Consider the following 18,879-nt stretch of genomic DNA (forward strand, 5'->3'; position numbering starts at 1 on the left):
AAATATAGCTTAGACCATATGCATTCAAACATTGCCACTTCCCACTGGATGGCGTAAATAACACCTTATCCTCTTCCTTTCCTCATTCCATCCTTTTTGTCCTTCCTTCCTTTTCCTCCTCCCTCTTTCCTATCCTTTCCCTCCTCCTCTCCTCTCTTGCTTTCTTCTTTCTTTCACTTTCCTTTCATCCCTTTGTCCTTCTTCCTTTCATTCTTCTCCCTTCTTTTTGCATAGAGTCTTCATATATATCCTAAGCTGTTCACCAAATACTCATCTATCTCCCTCTACCTCCCATGTACTAAGAATACAGTCATATACCATTCACACCTGATGCACAGTAGCGAACCTACCTCTTTGCTTACATAATCACTGTAAAGTTATAATAATATCTCCTACTTACCTCACAAAATTATTTGGGAAAAAACTAAATGAGTAAAAATTTTAGAGAAAGTTATTTTAAAACTGTGACATGCTAAAAAAAAAAGTGCCACCAATAAATGACATATATCCACCGGTATATTTTGATACTTAAAGGTAACAAAGGGAAGTATACTGCTGCAGACAAAACCAACTTATTTAGAATGGTGAAATGTCATGGAATTCCCTCCAAAATTTGAGTTGAGAAAACAAGTCCTTTTCACACGGTGCCACATGGCTGACCTCAAACAGTTATTGTTTTTTTCACCTTTTGATCCATACTGTAGGCCAGCACCCAGTCTTCCTGCTTGGGATGAAAGAGAAGACTCTGGATGAAGAAGGTAAGTCTGTACTTCTGGTAGGTCGCCCCTTCGTCTGAGCTGATCAATATGCTGCTCTCCATCTCAGGATCACTAAGAAGCATGATCTGAGGACAGAGTAGAGGAGAAGAGATAGAATTAACAGAATGGAATAAGTACAGGACATTAAATCACAAACATAAAATCATCCATGCTGGTATATCATAGGCATTGAAAAGGGTAACTGGGCTTCTTTCTGAAATATTGGTCTATCTTCACTTTGCAGATTTCGTCTTCATTACTGAATTGAGCAACAATAAAGGATAAATCTCGGTCTGTATACACAGGAAAACTTTGGTTTTGAGGCCCATTTTGACATTCTAGGAGAGTATTATTATGGTCCTCTGAGTTTGGGATTCTTATATCAATCTTTGTCTCTTTAATCTCTCTCACTCTCTCTCTCTCTCTCTCTCTCACACACACATTATCACAATTGTAGTAAAGACCATTCTCTCAAAATCACATTGCTTGTTCTTTTCTTTCTGAACTCTTTTAGTGAATTGATTGATTTTAGTGGATTTTATGACTCTAGTGTCACAGATATTTTTCAAAGCACATATCCCCAAAGATCCCTAAACTAACACTACTGTGGCAAATTTGTCATCCTCAAGCCACGTGGACAAGTGAAAACTCTTTTCTGTTATCTGATTCTTCTTTACATCCTTTCTGGACACTCAGTAATATTCTTTTCAATATGCGCATTCCTCTACCCTTCATGTTGACCTTGCTTCACTCAACAAACTGTTACCCCATGAAGTCCTAAAGTTGTCTCAATGCTTTCAGTTGCTTTCCTTTCTTTTTTGGTTGTTTGTTTTCAATTACCATCTTCCTGAGGACAACTTGTAAAACAAATTTCTGAGTATCACCCATCTGAATCCATCTCAGTTTCAGACCAAAGACTCAACTAAGCAGATCCTCCTGTTTGGATTTCCCAGAAACACCGGCAGTAAAAGATGTTCCTCAGCATACCTTAGCCCTTTTGCCTGGTTTTGTACCCTGGCTCAGTGAGTATTTCCACTAAGCAACCATGTGAAGTAAAGTGTCCTATATTCACCTTTGACTTTGTGCCTTCACTCACTAAAGTCCATTTCTTGTGTGTAAGCGCTAGGTATTTGCCTCTTAGTAGGTCCAAGTTTAACTCCATCTCGCAGGTCTATGGTGATTCCTTTAGGTCAAAACATGAGCATTGGACTGTGTGAATGTCTCTTAGGAGAGGATCACAAAGGCTGAATAGCTAGGGGCATGTTATCATATAAAATAATGTTTGTTGAAATGAACTCCAAGAAATGAAAACAAGAGGTTTTATGATGTTTTGCTTTTTTTCCCCTTTGTTCTTCTTTGTCACTATTTTTTATTTCTGTACCTATTGTCTTGTATGTAAGTTTACCTGTTTGGGGAAGGGTAAGGAGGAGGACAGACACGATGGGACAAACGGTGAAAAAAGCAGCACTGATACTCACTAGACATGATGATGAAAATGAACTATACAACTTATGGGGGAAGGAGATTTGGAGGGAAAACCTGGGAGAAAATGAGGGAAGAGGTGACACTGTTCACAAAGAAATGTACTCATTATCTGACTATGTAACTGTGTCCCCTTGGTGCATCACCCTTACAATAACAATAAAAAACCATGAGCATGGCTCTACTAGATTACTGTAAAACACTCTTGCCAATCTCACTGGACTAGCCTCATTCCATTCAACCCATTCTACATATTTTGGCCAGAGAAATCACCCTTATTATGGAAATATGGTTCTGATAGTCTCCTTCATAAAACCACACCATGGATTACTTCCAAATCTCTTGATATCAGAAAACCTTTAAACAGCTTGACAAAAATCTGTCCCTTTCTATTGTTACCATCTTTGACAGCAGTTTAATTCTTTAAATTTTTGTTATCCAACTCAACTCAACTTCTTTGAGTTCCTAATATTTGCTAAGTGACTGAATGAACAAGCAAGTTTACTACCTATTCTGGTTTCTTCCATCTCTGAGCATACTGCCACCAATCATTCAGGCTAATATTTTCCTGATCAACATACACTAGTCTCATAAAGTCAACTTTAAAACCAAATGAGCCATGCGAGCTGCTAAGATTCATAGTCCTTTTTACCTTTTATTTTCATCCCAGCTTCCAAGACAAGTTTACTTTTCTTTTCTCAAATATTTGCTTTGGCTTCATTGAAACAAGTCATCATTTGTTATCAGCAAATTTTAAAGAAATGGATTCAATATAACAATTTTTTTTTCATTTGTGTGTGAATAATCCAAGGCAAAGCTCTTTGGCTGGGCTCCTCAGAGACACAGAACAGGCCCCTTCTCCCAGGCACCTGGAAGGGAGAGGGTAGACAGGGAGAACTACCCAGCTGCCATGGAGAAGGCCCCTATGTGCTTTCTGAGTTGGAGAACACAGATACACTGGGTTCTCAAGAATAAAGCTCTCAAAACCAGCCTCAACTACTCTCTGCTACGTACCGATGGGCTTCATAACAGGCAATGAAATCATTTTTCTCCCAGTGCGGAGAAATTTAACTGCTTATTTTATGTAGGTATAAAAAAGCTTCATGCCTATGATTTTAATTAGAAGATAAGACCAACATCATAAATGGACTTTATTTTATATACCATGAGTTACAATATACTGAGTAAGGGTTACAATCAAATACCTTGGGCAATAGGTTCTCTTACACTGTTTCTTTCTGTGAGTGCAACACATACACACATTTGTATGCACACAGTTGTATATATCGGCACATGATTCTGCACACAAGCACCACACATGAGTGTGTACACACACACAATCTTCCAGCACCAATGGAACATACATGTGCAAATATGTACACAAAAATAAATTTTTATATAACAAGGGATATTGACACTGTGTGGTGGCTTATGCAGCTTTTGTTTGTGAGAGTATATTTATATTGAAACCTTTCTCTGACATTCTCATCAGAAATCCTTTTTATATTCTTTTATATCTCTAGCAATGTCTCTGTCCCATCTTGATTTCTGAGAAAAATCAAAGGAAGAATAGACACCCATGTATTCTGGGTTTCCAACCTCTGATAGATACTTTACTCAAAGCTCACACAAGTCATGGGAAGTGAACATGATTACTTGCATTTACAGATAAGAAAACCAAGGCTCAGGGGGGAAGTGACTTGCTTTTCCTCTTCTGATTGACTCAAAATCCTCTGTCTAGACAAAAACACACAAAAAACATACACATAGAATCATGCTTTTTAAAAGAAGTTCATCAGAGGGGGAAAAAGGCAGATTCAAAACAGCCCTTTTCCTTCTCTACTCCTTCTCTACTATTAACCCAAAGAACACCAAAAATTAAATGAATAAGACTCAAAGGAGGAAATATAATGTTAATTGTTAATGCTACGTGAGAAGAGGAGGAGGGTATAATATCAAAATGAATGGACAATGAACGCTTTTTATAAGCTAAGCCCCTAGGTAAAACATGTCATATATTATTGTAGCAAATACATGAGGGAAAGCATCTCTTCTTACTCACTTAATTTTTTTTTTTTTTTTTTTTTTTTTTTTTTTTTTTTTTTTGCCTGTCCTGGGCCTTGGACTCAGGGCTTGAGCACCTACCTTCCCTGGCTTCTTCCCCCTCCCTCAAGGCTAGCACTCTGCCACCTGAGCCACAGCGCCCCTTCTGGCCGCTTTCCATATATGTGGTGCTGGGGAATCGAACCGAGAGCTTCATATGTAGGAGGCAAGCGCTCTTGCCACTAGGCCATATTCCCAGCCCCTCACTTAATTTTTTTAATAGAGCAGAATTTTCCATTCAAACACCTCTTGGTTCAAAGAAGCAAAACAAATGAATGAAGTGGATAAGGCAAGGAAGGAAGTAGTGGGAATCATGTCAGAATGGAAAGTACATATTGTTCCTCAAAGTAAGTGTTTTAACATGTCCCACTGAATTTATCAGCATAGACATTTCTTGACTAGGTATGTAACTCCTAGTTAAGGTGTCACTGTTTAGATGTGCAAAAACAAAGTCATTTACAAGCCTTGTTTTTCAAATTGTATCTGTTGCTGTATATGCATATAATTTATGGAATGTTCAGGTACTTGTGAGTTCTGCATGTACTGGATTTTGAGGATCTGATTCAGGCAGTTATCTCACTGGAAGTATTTGCTTTGTTTGGTTTGTCATTTTGTTTCTGTTGGTGGTGGTGGCTTGGGTTTTTTTTGTTTTGTTTTGTTCTTGCTTTTGTTTCATCTGCCTTATTTCTTTGTCTAGCTTATTCTGACACAAGACCTGCAGTGAGTGTAAGTGTCTGGAAAGGAAGGGATATTTCACATGAAGGTTAGCAGGTTGCTACTGGTATAGATTCTAGATGTAGATGTCTTCAGTGCAAATCCGAAGGCTGCTAATTAGGTATAAACAAGAGGGAGTTATTCAATTTTTCCAAGTCTGTTATCTTATATGTAGGAAAAACAGATAGTAATTGAATCTCCTTCACAAGACTGAGGAGAACATTAAATGAGGTCATGATAAAGAGGCTTAGCACAGTGCCAGGCACATACTTGCTAATGGCTTACCTGCAGTGTCCTATATTTTGTTGCCCAGGCTAATAGCCCACTAAAGCTAGAGGAGAGGACAAAAGAAGAGACAGAGAGAAAAAGAGGTGATTTAAGGACTAGCTGCTTCCTTCCTGACTCCCACCATTCCTGACTTTTAGGAATAAAATATTTGGAGATATGCAAAACCCAAAGAGTTACTGTATAAGAAGCTATCTCCAGTCCTACAAAATGAAAATGTTCTAGAGATATTGGAGCAGTAGTGTGCACAGAGTTAACAGTACCATACTGTGTACTTGGAAGCTTGTTTCAATGGTAAATCTTGACAGGCACTGGTGCTTCATGCCTGTAATCCTAGCTGCTCAGAAGACTGAGATTTGAGGATGGAAGCTGGAAGCCAGCCCAGGCAGGAAAGTCCTTGAGACTCTTATCAACAATTAACCACCATAAAACCAGAAGTGGAGCTGTGGCTCAAGAGGTAGAATGCTAATTTTGAACAAAAAAGCTCAAGGACAGTGCACAGATCTGAGTTCAAGCCACAAGAACATCATAGTTATACACACAACACAACACACACACACACACACACATACACACACACACACGAAAGTAAAGTTCCTGTTTATGTGTATATATGTTCATCACAATTTAAATAAATGAGCTATGGAAAAATATGACATTTTTAAATTTTTACATACATTTATATACCTTTTGGAATCTTGATACTTTTAGAAGAAATCTATACACTATGATCAAGTACCTTCCCTGCAGAGGGACAATAAGTAATTGTCAACTTGCTCAACACAACTGCTGCTTTGGATGAGCTTTGTCTCTTCAATGGGAGGCTTCAGCCCACAATGGTACCAAACATGCTATCACCTTAGGACCAAAGATCTCACACTAGTGTCTATGGATTGAGCTATTCACTGTTAATGAACTGTCTGGGTCTCAGGTTAGAGATGGATAGCTCTGAAGATCAACAGCGTAAAACTAGCACATTTTCCTGTGTTAGATGAAATACTTCTTGCAGGACATCACTAGCAGAGTTGAATATCAGTGGGCCTAATGTTAATGGTATATATACACATGTGGAAGTAGCTTGTTTTCAAAATCGTGTAAAGTGATAGATAGATTAGATAGATATTTAAAGCAGTCAAAATTAATCTTCAAGAATCCTGGTATGTTGGGGATTATTATGGCCTGGGAAAGACTGCCCTTCCACCAGCCTTGGGACAATAGAAGCCCCTCCCACCTTTTGACCTCCACCCCTTGGGAGGTGAACACGTGCATGCCACCATGATGGGGTTGTCCCGCCCACAAAGGGAAGTTTCGTGATGTCACTTGATGAACGTGACCCCTAGCCTATGACTGACCCTTTGGCCAGCCCCCTTTCCTTCCCGCCATTACTTCTATATAAGTGCCCTTCCATATTAAAGTCTTTGAGACGCATTCCACCACCGCAGCGTGTCCCTGATGCCTTCCTTTCGCCTCCGCCCTCGGTAACATGTGGGGGGAACTGGGGGGAGGGGAAGCTTCAGCAACCCGTCCTCAACTTAGCGTTTGCCCATGTGAGCACGCCTTTGGCCTTCCGCTGGCGGAGGGCCAGGCTGGGTGCTCTTTTATAGAGTTTGTAGTTACCATTCTCCCCGTGGGGGGAGAAAGGGGGTGTCCAGAACCCCAACATAAATGGCGCCCGAACGGGGACCGAATTGTACGGCCGAGAAGTTCGGGGTACAGTATCCCCACAGATTTTGCTAAGTAGGGTTTTAGAGGAGGGTCCTGCCCATCCAGATGGGGCAGAAGCATGGAGACAAGACAGGCTCGCGGGACGCGGCGCCAGAGAGTTGCCCCGCCGTGGCGATTTGGCGCCGGGCGGCGGAGGGAGCGGGGCGCGCTTCCCGCGGAAGCATGTCAGTGGAGCAGTGGGGCCGGAGCAAGAGGAATGCGACCCCGGGCTGGGGTCGGTTAGTTCTGCTCTGTGCGCCCCGGGCCAGACGGCAGGCACCCGCAGTGGCGCTTGAGAAGCAGTGGGTGGCCGAGCGCCGGAGCGGTTTGGCTTGCGCGGGCTGAGCTGAGTACACTGGGCTCTGCGCGGCCCGGGTTCGCGAGCTGCGTGCGCTGGAGCCCGCGTGGCACCAGGCGTCCTTTGCGGTAGCGTTTCGGCAGCCGAGTGTGGCGGGCCGAGTACGGCCTCCGCCATGTGGGAAGCTGTGGCATGGCGGCGGCAGAGCGTTGGGGATGGCTGCTGCTTTGGCCAGACTTGTATTTACAATGGCTGGGCTGGAGCCAGTGCGGCCCCAGCCCGCGGATGGATTAAAAAAAAAAAAAAAAAAAAGCGTGGCGTGCAGTTTAGACCATGGGATGGTGTCCCAGTTGGGGTGCGTGGGCTGCTGCAGCCCGGCAAACTGCTTTATGCCCGCCGATGGTCGTTAAGCTCAGAAATTCGGGTGAGTTGGTTGAATCCTGATTTCTCTGACTTAACACACACGTGGAGCACAATGGGGCGCGCCATATTGGAGGCGGGGCCCCACCCATTCCCCCCAGGTGAGGGGCGTGCCCAGGCTCGCCTGGGCTGGCCGATTGCGCTGCAGCTGAGAGAGGCAAGCACCCCGCTGTGCTTGCCTGCACTTTTCTCTCTGTGTCAGCTGCAGACGGGGTTGGAGACAGGAAAGCCTCAAATTATAAACTAAAATGGAATATTGAAAGGAAAACAAAGAGTTTTGATACAGCAATAGGTAATTTGATTGAACTTCCATGTTTACCAGTTCAAGGAGATAAAATCAACTGGAGTTTTCTAGATGGATAAAAGGGTTTGCTTGTCCACTGTGATTTAAAAATTGTCATGTTGGGAGTGTGTAATTAACAGGTTTCCCTTTTGTTTTTTATTCAACCACGTGGTTCTATTATGGGCAAATTAATATCATTTGCCGCTGGAATTCCAGAAAATTTAAATGGCCAATCAAAGCAATTTTAAAGAGCGCTCAGGTATTTTTGTGTGTGTGTGTGTGTGTGTGTGCGCGCACGTGTGGTTGTTGGTAAGATTTAAAAGCATAACAATAGGTTTCCATCCCGGTGTTCGATGGAGATAAAGGTGCCTATAAAAATTTCCATAAGGTTCAAATATGCAACATGTGGTAAAAGTTCACCAGTATGTTATTTTATATTCAGTGTGTTTCCATAAGGTTCAAATATGCAGCATGTAGTAAAAGCACAATGGTATAAAATCAGCATGTTATTTTATACTCAGTGTGTTAAAAGTTAAGTGTGCATGTAGCCTTAACAACTCTTTGGCATAAATTAAGATTTTACCTTCCCATTTTCTCTCCTGTGTTCTCATAAACTCTCAAGATCAAGAAATTGAGATTGCTTCATACAAATGTGACCATTAACCTCAACTTTCCTGACCCAGGATTAATATACTGCTTTATAGGATACAGGTGGACAGATGTTCTAGCCGCATGGACGGTCGCAGCTCCTGGATAGGAAGATGCCACCATATTCTGTTCCCGAACTGCCTTGTTTCACTACTAATGATTCTTTGCTCTCTCTCCCATTGGAAGCTGCTCGAATGATTTATGAGCCTTGAGTAGGATGTGAATAGTTCCATCTTAACAGTTACTCCAGGTTAAATCACCATAGTTATGTTAGTGGTCACAGCTAGCCAGGTAAAATTTTGGGATTAAAAAAGTCTTAAAATTTTGTGATTAAGAAAGTCCTTTCACCCTGCTTACACCAGAAGGGCTTCGATATACCAGAGCCAGAAGTGCTGAAAAATTTTGAACACCCTAACCAATCTATATAGAAATTTTGCAGGCAACCCAGAGCAAGATGTGAGCAAGAGATACCACTACAGCTTTGCCTCGAGTTCCCCATCGCATGGCATGGAACTTGCCAAATGGGGATGAGGGACGCAGCCACTTCCGAGACTGAGGATTCCACAATGCTTTAACCCTTTGCCCTTGGTTGTCATTTATCTGTGTTCTCTTTCACTTGCCAGTGGGATTCAACGGCGTGATTCAAGTTGATGGCATGTAAATCTCATGTTTTCTAAGTGTTATAGCCAAACCTTCACAAGCAGTTTTTGGTCAGTTCTCAACGACCTACAAATGGATTATCTCTGTTGTGTTTTTTCCTTGTTGCTCAATTGGGAATAAAAAGGGCTTGTAGGACTATGACTCCCTGGATAGTTCAAAGCCAGCCCGGGCAAAAGGAAAAATTTCTCCAAAATCCCACCTCCCAGTTAAACAGCAAAGAGCCAGATTGAGAGCTCAACCACAGAGAGCGAGCAAAAGGCTGAAGCAGCACCGTGACTCAAGTGGTAGAGCACTAGCCTTGAGCGAAAGTGCTCATGGACAGTGCTCAGGCCCCGAGTTCAAACGCGGATGGGAAAATGCAATTCCAGCCACAAACGTTAAAATTCCTGGGACTTAGCCAGTCCAGGAGACGGAAAGGTGGAGTGGAGTGAGAGGAGAATGGTGCCATATTATCCTAAAGGGAGATGCCTTGTTTCACCCTTTCAAAATGGATCAGAGCCGGGAAATCGAGAGAGATAATTCCTGTCCATTTTCTTCTTTTTTGCCAGTTGTATATAGGTGTATATATATATTTATTTATTTTGCCTCTGACTGGCTATGCCAAACCAGTTTTCTATCATTAACCACTTCTTTCAGTCGTTTCTCCTTACTCGTTCACTTTACAATTGGGTTTATGCTCCAAAAGGGAACTGTTCCTGGCTTATGCCCAGGGTGTGTTCTATGCCATTCATGCCAACCAGCTCTGAGAACTTGTCGATACTTTGCCTGACCTTTTCAAAAGTGTCTTTTGACAGAATAACATCTCTTGCTGAGATCACCAATGGGGAATTTGCCGTTCACAGTCGTCACCCTAACACAGGCCTGAACCCTGGAGGCACCAACCTTGGAAACTTCTGGGTATGCCCAAAGACTCAGGGGGGGCTAGAGAAAACCATAGCACTCTCTGGCCCTAGTGACCATACTCATGGTAATGATAGGGACTTTTTGCCAGCTACACCGGACTGCCAGGCTGACCAGGGGCCCTTGATTTACGTCGCCCCCTTGACAGCAGGAAGTAGCTACAGAAGACGAGACCTCCATCCATACTCCCTGCCTGGTGGCCGCCGGTGTCATAATTTAAAAAAAAAAAAAAAAACAAAAGGGGGAGGTATTCCCCAGGATTAATTAAGGATTCCCTAGGATTAATTAAGGATTAGTTATGCTTATGTTAATTATCCAGAAATTTTAAATCATCCCGAATCAGTGTGGGATGGAGTACAGTATATGTGTTTTTCCAGATTGGAAAATTAAACCCAGAGCACCCACTCTGGAGAAATGTTTTCTTGTTTTCTCCAGGAAAAGGAGGACCATGTTGGACTTCTGCTCTCCCATGAAAATATGGAAAGTAGGACTGCCTACGGTAGGAGGCAACCAAGCTTCCTTTCCTTGTTTGCTTTCTAGATTCCTTCTTGAGCATCTCATGGCTCATGGAAAGTAGGACTGCCTACGGTAGGAAGCAACCAAGCTTCCTTTCCTTGTTTGCTTTCTAGATTCCTTCTTGAGCATCTCATGGCTCAATGTTTTGCTGTGGCAATACTGCCTACAGCGTCACACAAAGAAACCAAAGGAATTTTGCACCATGCTTCTTCCTTTCCTCTCCCCCTGCTGCTAGACTTGGGGAGTCCCGTTGGAAAGAAAATAGAAGCTGAGGGTATTGACACTCAACCCCAATGTTTTATGATAGAAATGTTTAAAAGGGTAAATGCAAAGGTTTAACACCTTGGCTTCAATGTTTATATAAAAGAATGTTTCACTAATCACTTATGTTTGAGTTATCAGCTACTGTGAACTGCCGGGAATGCCAGAGTTTCAGCTTCTACCTCACCAACAAAAGAGGGCTGCTGTCTGCACCTTCCTGCACTTGGCAGAAACCAGTTGAGGATTCTGACTTCTGGACATAGCCAGATGGATGGACCCTTACCTACCCCTCACCCCAGTTTTGTGGAAGGGGCCCCACAGATCTTATGTCAGCATTTGCCTTATGCCCACACATGCCATGTGTTTACAGCATCCCCTGCTTATTGAAAAAAACAAAAGGGGGAGATGTTGGGGATTATTATGGCCTGGGAAAGACTGCCCTTCCACCAGCCTTGGGACAATAGAAGCCCCTCCCACCTTTTGACCTCCACCCCTTGGGAGGTGAACACGTGCATGCCACCATGATGGGGTTGTCCCGCCCACAAAGGGAAGTTTCGTGATGTCACTTGATGAACGTGACCCCTAGCCTATGACTGACCCTTTGGCCAGCCCCCTTTCCTTCCCGCCATTACTTCTATATAAGTGCCCTTCCATATTAAAGTCTTTGAGACGCATTCCACCACCGCAGCGTGTCCCTGATGCCTTCCTTTCGCCTCCGCCCTCGGTAACATGTGGGGGGAACTGGGGGGAGGGGAAGCTTCAGCAACCCGTCCTCAACTTAGCGTTTGCCCATGTGAGCACGCCTTTGGCCTTCCGCTGGCGGAGGGCCAGGCTGGGTGCTCTTTTATAGAGTTTGTAGTTACCATTCTCCCCGTGGGGGGAGAAAGGGGGTGTCCAGAACCCCAACACTGGTACCCATGGCTCATGCCTGTAATCCTTTGTACTCAGAAATCTGAGATTTCTGGATCTCAGTATGAAGCCAGCACACATAGAAAAATCCTTGAGACTCTTATCTCCAATTAACTAGAAAAAAGCTAGTAGTAGACATATGGATCAGGGATTAGACTATTAGCTTTAAGAGAAAAAAGCCAAGGGAAAGCATCCTGACCCTGAGTTAAAGTCCCAGCACCAACACAAAAAACAAATGGCCTTGGTCCATTCATTCCTCTAGAATGAACCTTTTCCTGCTGCTGCTGAATCTATCTTTATCATTGATAAGAGTGTTATCTTCTTCTATTAGCTATTCTCTGCTTCTCCTTCTTGCAATCTATCAAAATGAGGCGAAAGCCAGGGATTCTCCCAGTCTCTCACAGCTCGAAATCCCAGGAAGTAAAGAAAACATGCTCCATTCCAGTGCTGACAACAGCCTCAAAACATGTCTAAGTAGATTCTTCTTCTGAAGAGAAAAATAGAGATGCTATAATTCACTATGTAATTGAATCCTAATGGTAGACCCTTAGCACAATGAGTGCTCAATAAGAAAAAGCAATAATATCAACAGACATGTACAAAGAGTATAAGGGAGATGTCAGCACAGCTGACCCTAAGCCCATTGATATAATTGATATGTTGTTGAATATTGATTTCCACACAAATGAAGTCTGAATGGATAAGGCTTTCAATCACAACCTAATAGACTGTGCTTTCTTTCTCCTTCCTTCTTTACCCTTGATCTAGCAGTGTTTCTCAGTGTAGGGAGTGGGGGGGGGCGGTTCCAAAGAGATCTTTTGCAATAAATGCAGACATCTGAAATATCACAACTGGGATCAGAAGAACAACTCATTGGCATCTGAGGGAACAGCCCAGGTAATGCCACTAAACCAAACCTGTGTTACTGGACAGAACAGTACCCACAGAAAGAATGACTAAACACTGAATGTCAAAAGTCAAAATGAGACTACTTCCATAGTTGAGAAAGCCACTGAAAAATCATATAACCTATGGTGGGTAAAACATGCAAACTACATCTGAATTGTAAAGATAAAATATCAGTACATTTAGACACTCATTTGCATGGTAATATGCCCAACACCACTTTATATGTCACTGAGTGTGTCATTACATTATACATTATATGAACTTATTTGTAGTTATCCCTTGGAATCTAACGTATTATTAATAATAGAGCAAGTCAATTAAAAATGACAAAAACTAAGAACTCATCAGCACAGCAAATAGCTCTGTGAAAATTTGGGTCCAAGGATGCATTTTTAAAAGGCACTTCTCTAAAGCATTTATATAGCTAGGCACTGGCACAGCCATAATCCTAACTACTCATGAGGCTGATATATGGAGGATCTTGCTTGAAAGGCAGCCCTGGCACACACGTAAGACCCCTTAGCAACCCGTTTCTCAGAGTGGTGGCCCACAGCTGACATCCCAGTGGTGTGATATCAGGCACATTGTTGTTCCAGACCAGTTTGGGTAGAAAAATTCAGAAGACTCTATCTCAGTGAAAAGAAGCTGAGTATAGTGGACATGCCTGCCATCCCAGCTATCATCAGAAGCCTAAAAAAGGCCATAACAGTGGAGGTGCAAACCCACACAGGAAGATCTTGTCTTAAAAGTAGTCAATGTACAAAAGTGCTAGAAATTTGGTTTACCTGCCTACCAAGTTCAAGGCCCCGAGTTCAAATCCCAGAACTGCCAAAATATGAAAGAATCTATAAAAAAATTACCAAGAAACACAAGCAAAGATGTTCAAGATCATGAATCATGAGACAAATGTAAATCCATAGCACAATAAAACATTACCAATAGCTAATTTTTGGAGAGAGTAATGGTATTGGGGCTTGACATCCAAAGCTTTATACTTGTAAGCAAACACCGTTCCATAGAACCACACCAGCAACCTGTTTTGTTTTAGCTACTTTTCCAAGAGGATCTCACTGTTAGCCAGGACTATCCCGAGACCACGAGACACTTACAGACACTTGCTATGTAGCAGATTGCAGGGATTACAGGCATTCACCACTGAACCCAATCTCACCGATGGTTATTATTAAAATTAATAGCAAGAGTTGACATGGATATAGAGAAATTAGAAGGGTGCTGCCTTGTTGCTGGGGAGAAACAGTGAAGCCGCAATGGAAATCATTATGGTGGCTTATGAAGCAGGTAAAACAGAATTGCTATGTGATTCAAAATTCTACTACTGAGTATTTATCCAAAGGTACTGAAATCAGGCATTCAAAGAAATGTCAGTATACCCTTGACAGCACTATTGACAAATGTAAAAAGAAAAGCCCAGGTGGGCTGGGGATATAGCCTAGTGGCAAGAGTGCCTGCCTCAGATACACGAGGCCCTAGGTTCGATTCCCCAGCACCACATATACAGAAAACGGCCAGAAGCGGCGCTGTGGCTCAAGTGGCAGAGTGCTAGCCTTGAGCGGGAAGAAGCCAGGGACAGTGCTCAGGCCCTGAGTCCAAGGCCCAGGACTGGCCAAAAAAGAAAAAAGAAAAGCCCAGGTGCCCCTTCACTGGTTGAATGTGCATGCACTTACAACAGAATACTATATTCTGATATGTGCTACAACATGGATAAGTTCTGGGGGCACAATACAATCCAAATGTGCCAGTCACTTTAAACATAAATACTGTATGATTCTAGTTATAGATGGTACCCATCACTGCTCCTCCATACAGACAAAAGGCACAGTGATTAATGACAGGGTTTAGGAGAGGGAAGAATGGGGAGATATTGTTTAGTAGGTTTAGAGTTTAGTTTTTGCCAGGTGAGGAGATTTCTGGAGAGTAATTGCAGAAGAAATTGATATGCTTACTCTCAAAGTACACCAAAAAATGTTTCCAATGGCTGATTTTATTTTAGGATTACATTGCTAAACTTTTTAGAAAGCATAAAAATAAAAACTCAAACTTAGACATAATACTGGAGATAAAAGTAACTCACTGTGGAAATTTTTGAAATAGTTAAAAACACCATTCCTTCATCTAACCAGTATTAACCAAGTCTTTTCTGTTGTCATTCTCTTTTCTAAACACTTAGATAAGATCAATAATCAAAATGGATAATATTCTTAGAAAATAATGTTATGTTAGGTGAGGTAAGTCATTCTTAGAGAGCCAAAGGGCAGGTGTTTTCTCTCATATGTGGAAGTTATGTCTAAATTAGAAACATATGAAAACATAGTCACAGTAACTAAAGGGTGGTATATGCAGGAGAGGATTGCAATGGCATAACTCCTTTGAAAAACTAAATTATAGTTTAATAAAATGAATATCAGGCAGTTTTCTCAGTGGAGGTATTTTCTCTTCTAGGGGAGAGAAGGCAGGGTAATGGGGACAGAAGAGTAGGCAGATACAATCATAATATTCAATGCATATATGTGAAAATGGAATCCGGCAGCTTGAGAAGATAGGTGGTATTAGGAAAGATGGGCAAGAAAGATAAAATAAGTGATATTGATGAAGTGCCCTGTACTCATAAATAGACATGTTGAATTGGAAGCCCTTTGAACAACTAAAGGCTATAATTAAAAAATAGAATAAGAATCCCCTCCTCCATCACGAGGTAAGAATAAACAATAAATATGACAGCATGCAAGTATGTGGTGTATCAGACAGTGGTAAGTCTTTGGAACAAAAGATAGAAAGGGAACAAGAAGTTCTAGAAGATTCTGGAAGAAGGGTTGTGATTTAAAATGGGGAGGTTAGCAACGACTTCATCGAAAACACTTTTTTTCACGAGGTGATGTTTGAAAAGAGATGTAGGATCCAGGTATAGATTATAGATGTGCCATCATAGAATATAAGACATCTCATTAAAAAATTTACCTCTGTTCATTCACTAATTAAAACAATAAATTATTAGAAAGAACACAGATTTGGTAGATTTTTTTGGTCTGAGTAGCTAGTGAAAATTATGGAATGAGCTCTTATAATATAGAAAAAAAAAACATGAGCTGAGGTGGAGAGGTGCTGTCAAGAATGGGCTTATTATGCCCAATATGCACCCAGTGGAGACATTCGAGGATGGAAACAAGGAGCTCATCTTCAGGAGCACGGACTGGACTAAAAAGAAGCTATGACACATCAGTGACTGAATGGCATTGAAAGATGTGAATCTGGAAGTCACGATGGAAATATTTTTTTTTTTAATCCAGAGATCAAATGGAGTTCTAGAGTGAAGACATAGGAGGGAAAAAAGAATGTCAAGAAGGAGGTACTTAAGGAGGAGAAACTGCAGAGAAGAGGTGTTGTACCTGAAACCAAGGAAAGATAATGTGCAAGGGAAGTGTTCCACTGCGTCAAATGTGGCTGCCAGTCAAATACAATGAACACAGTCTAGACCTCTAGACCTCTAGGCAGTTTCAACTGCCTGCAGCCAATGACAGTCAAAAAATATGTTTGGGGCTTTCTGAAATGAACTTTAAGTAGTTGTAAAATATTTAAGTAGTTGTAAAAAGGAGCTGGCATTCAACAAAGTGGTATATGAATACAAAGTCCAGAGAGACAAAGGAAGCATGCTTTCTTTCATAGGTGAAAGCTGCATTCATCTATAAATATTTAATATAAACTTCAGGTGGAATCTAATTGTACACAAGTGTACTAACCAAAATATGGTAGACTTGGGTGCAGGGTAAAGCTCAAATGATTTAATTCCTTAGAAAAGCTAACTCAGAGTCCAACAAAATAAAACCCAAGAGTTGGGTACTTGTTGGGGGATGGGATAAAGCGGAGAGGGTCAATGAATGATGAAAGGGGTGACATTGATTAAAATATATAATAAATACATATAAATATACATACATGTAAAATAATAGATATATATAGTGGAAAATTTCAAAAATAAACTACTCCAAATTGCCACAATACTGAGAAGCGGGAATGAAATCTCTCACTGTCTTCCTCCATCACATTCAGGATAGGAGTCTTTCCTTATTCAGTGTTTCCACACAGTATGTGCTACCCACTCAGTCACTTAGCAACCTTAGTTATCAGCTCAAATGTACTACTATACTTATTCATGGTTCTAAAACCTAAGAGTAGTGATGCTGGCCATCTTACTACAGCATTAATTATTGTTACAATTATCCCATATCATCATGGATTATTTTTGTTAAACTAGCTGCACTTAATTTGTAAATAAAAATTATCATAAGAATATATGAACAGAAAAAGCATTATGTATATGTGGTTCAGTACTATTTATAAGATAGAACTTAGAAGTACGTTTTCCAGCTTTAAGGGGGTCTCGGAAGGTTGCTATCTCAGATAAAACGGAATCACTACTGAGAAATGACCATTGCCGCTATTAACTGAGGGGGCTGATGACCATAACAAAGGCAGTAGAGTGAAGGAGACAGATGGTCAGTGCTGATACAAGTACAAACTGGCATAATCACTCCGGAAACCACATAGCAACCAGGAGCAATATAAATATTCCTATCTTTGATCTTGCAAATTCTGATCTAGGAATCTGTCCAAGGAACCCATCAATAAAAAGTTTATGCACCTGTCTGTCTGTCTCCTGTTGTTTATCACACAAAATTAGAAATAACCCAAATATTTGATCTCAGAATGACAAAACAGGATACTGTAAATCCATTTAATGGGATATTATGCAGCTGTTAAGCATGAGTTCAAATAGCTTTACAGTGAGTGAAAAATAACCCTATGGAAGTAGAACTGGGACTCAAGTGGTAGACTGTCAGCCTTGAGCAAAAAAAGCCCAAGGACAGTCAGTATCCAGGCCCTGAATTCAAGCCCCAGAACTGGCATAAAAACTGAAGTATAAGGTATGTTTTTAACAGTGAATTAGAAGCAGGCTGGAAATATAAAAGACTGCCCCAATTTTATTTAAAATTGCTTATAGTTCACGTTAATTTGTATGTTTAAATAACTAAAAGAAAAGGCGTATTTGATAATAGTGGTTACTTCTGAAAAGCAGAAGTATAATTTATTTTTCATTTTCTTCTCTAAATGTTTCTGCTTTTTTCAAATATGATGAACACAAATATTCTGTGTACACACACACACACACACACACACACACACACACACACACACGCTCTTACTGTTCTCAGGCTTATTCTTTTCCACACAACCAATTCTTTCAAGTTCTGTGCTTATCCTGATTTTTCCAATGCCATTACCCTACTGGAAAGCCCAGCCCCATGCAAGCTTCCTTGCAGATTCCTCTCTTCTGTGAATCCTCCCAAATGCTCCACTGAATGATAGTTATTGTTGGTTTTTTTTTTTTTTCAGGTGCTGGTAATTGTGTTTGAACTCAGGGCCTCATGCTCTCACTTGGTTTTTTCCTTCAAGGCTAGCACTCTACCACTTGAGCCACACCTCCATCTGTGACATTTTGCTGGCTAACTGGAGATAACACTCTCATAGACTCACTTGTCTGGGCTGGCTTTGAACTATGGTGCTCTGATATATGAGGATCTGAGAATCCCAAGTAGTTATGATTTATAGGGATGAGCTATCAGCACCTGGCTTTGAATAGTGATTTTTATGGAGATATGGGGATATATATATATATATATATATATATATACATATATATATCAATTTGTCAGTGCATTTGTATTTTTTAAATACTGGTTATTTTATGTTTCACCTGTACTTGTCTCACTTTCTCACGAGGAAGGGAAGTTCCCTAAAGGTAGGGCCACTCCAGGATGTCTCAATCTGCTAAACCAAATAGTCAGGGCATCATATTTGTGGCTTACCTGTGTCCTGAACAGAGAATTAAGAGCAGAGAACAAAACCTTAACCAAGAGCCCTGCCTCTCTGCCTCTCTGGCTCAGTACCAGCTCCAGGCTCAGTATGTCACTCAAGGTAGTACCTGCCACCTCCCATTCCTCTATGTGTGTGTG

The 18,879-nt window shown here is 41.3% G+C and overlaps 1 protein-coding gene across 1 annotated transcript in view; it reads right to left on the reverse strand.

Annotated features, from left to right (window-relative positions):
* The window catches only part of Sorcs3 (sortilin related VPS10 domain containing receptor 3), a 557,764-nt gene that overhangs the window by 256,171 nt on the left and 282,714 nt on the right, over positions 1-18,879 (reverse strand). Inside the window, exon 4 of the mRNA XM_048338300.1 lies at positions 686-844. Coding sequence (XP_048194257.1) covers positions 686-844 — 159 coding nt within the window. The remainder of the gene's footprint in view (positions 1-685; positions 845-18,879) is intronic.

Source organism: Perognathus longimembris, chromosome 2 (assembly GCF_023159225.1).
Source record: "Perognathus longimembris pacificus isolate PPM17 chromosome 2, ASM2315922v1, whole genome shotgun sequence".
Lineage (NCBI taxonomy): Eukaryota > Metazoa > Chordata > Mammalia > Rodentia > Heteromyidae > Perognathus > Perognathus longimembris.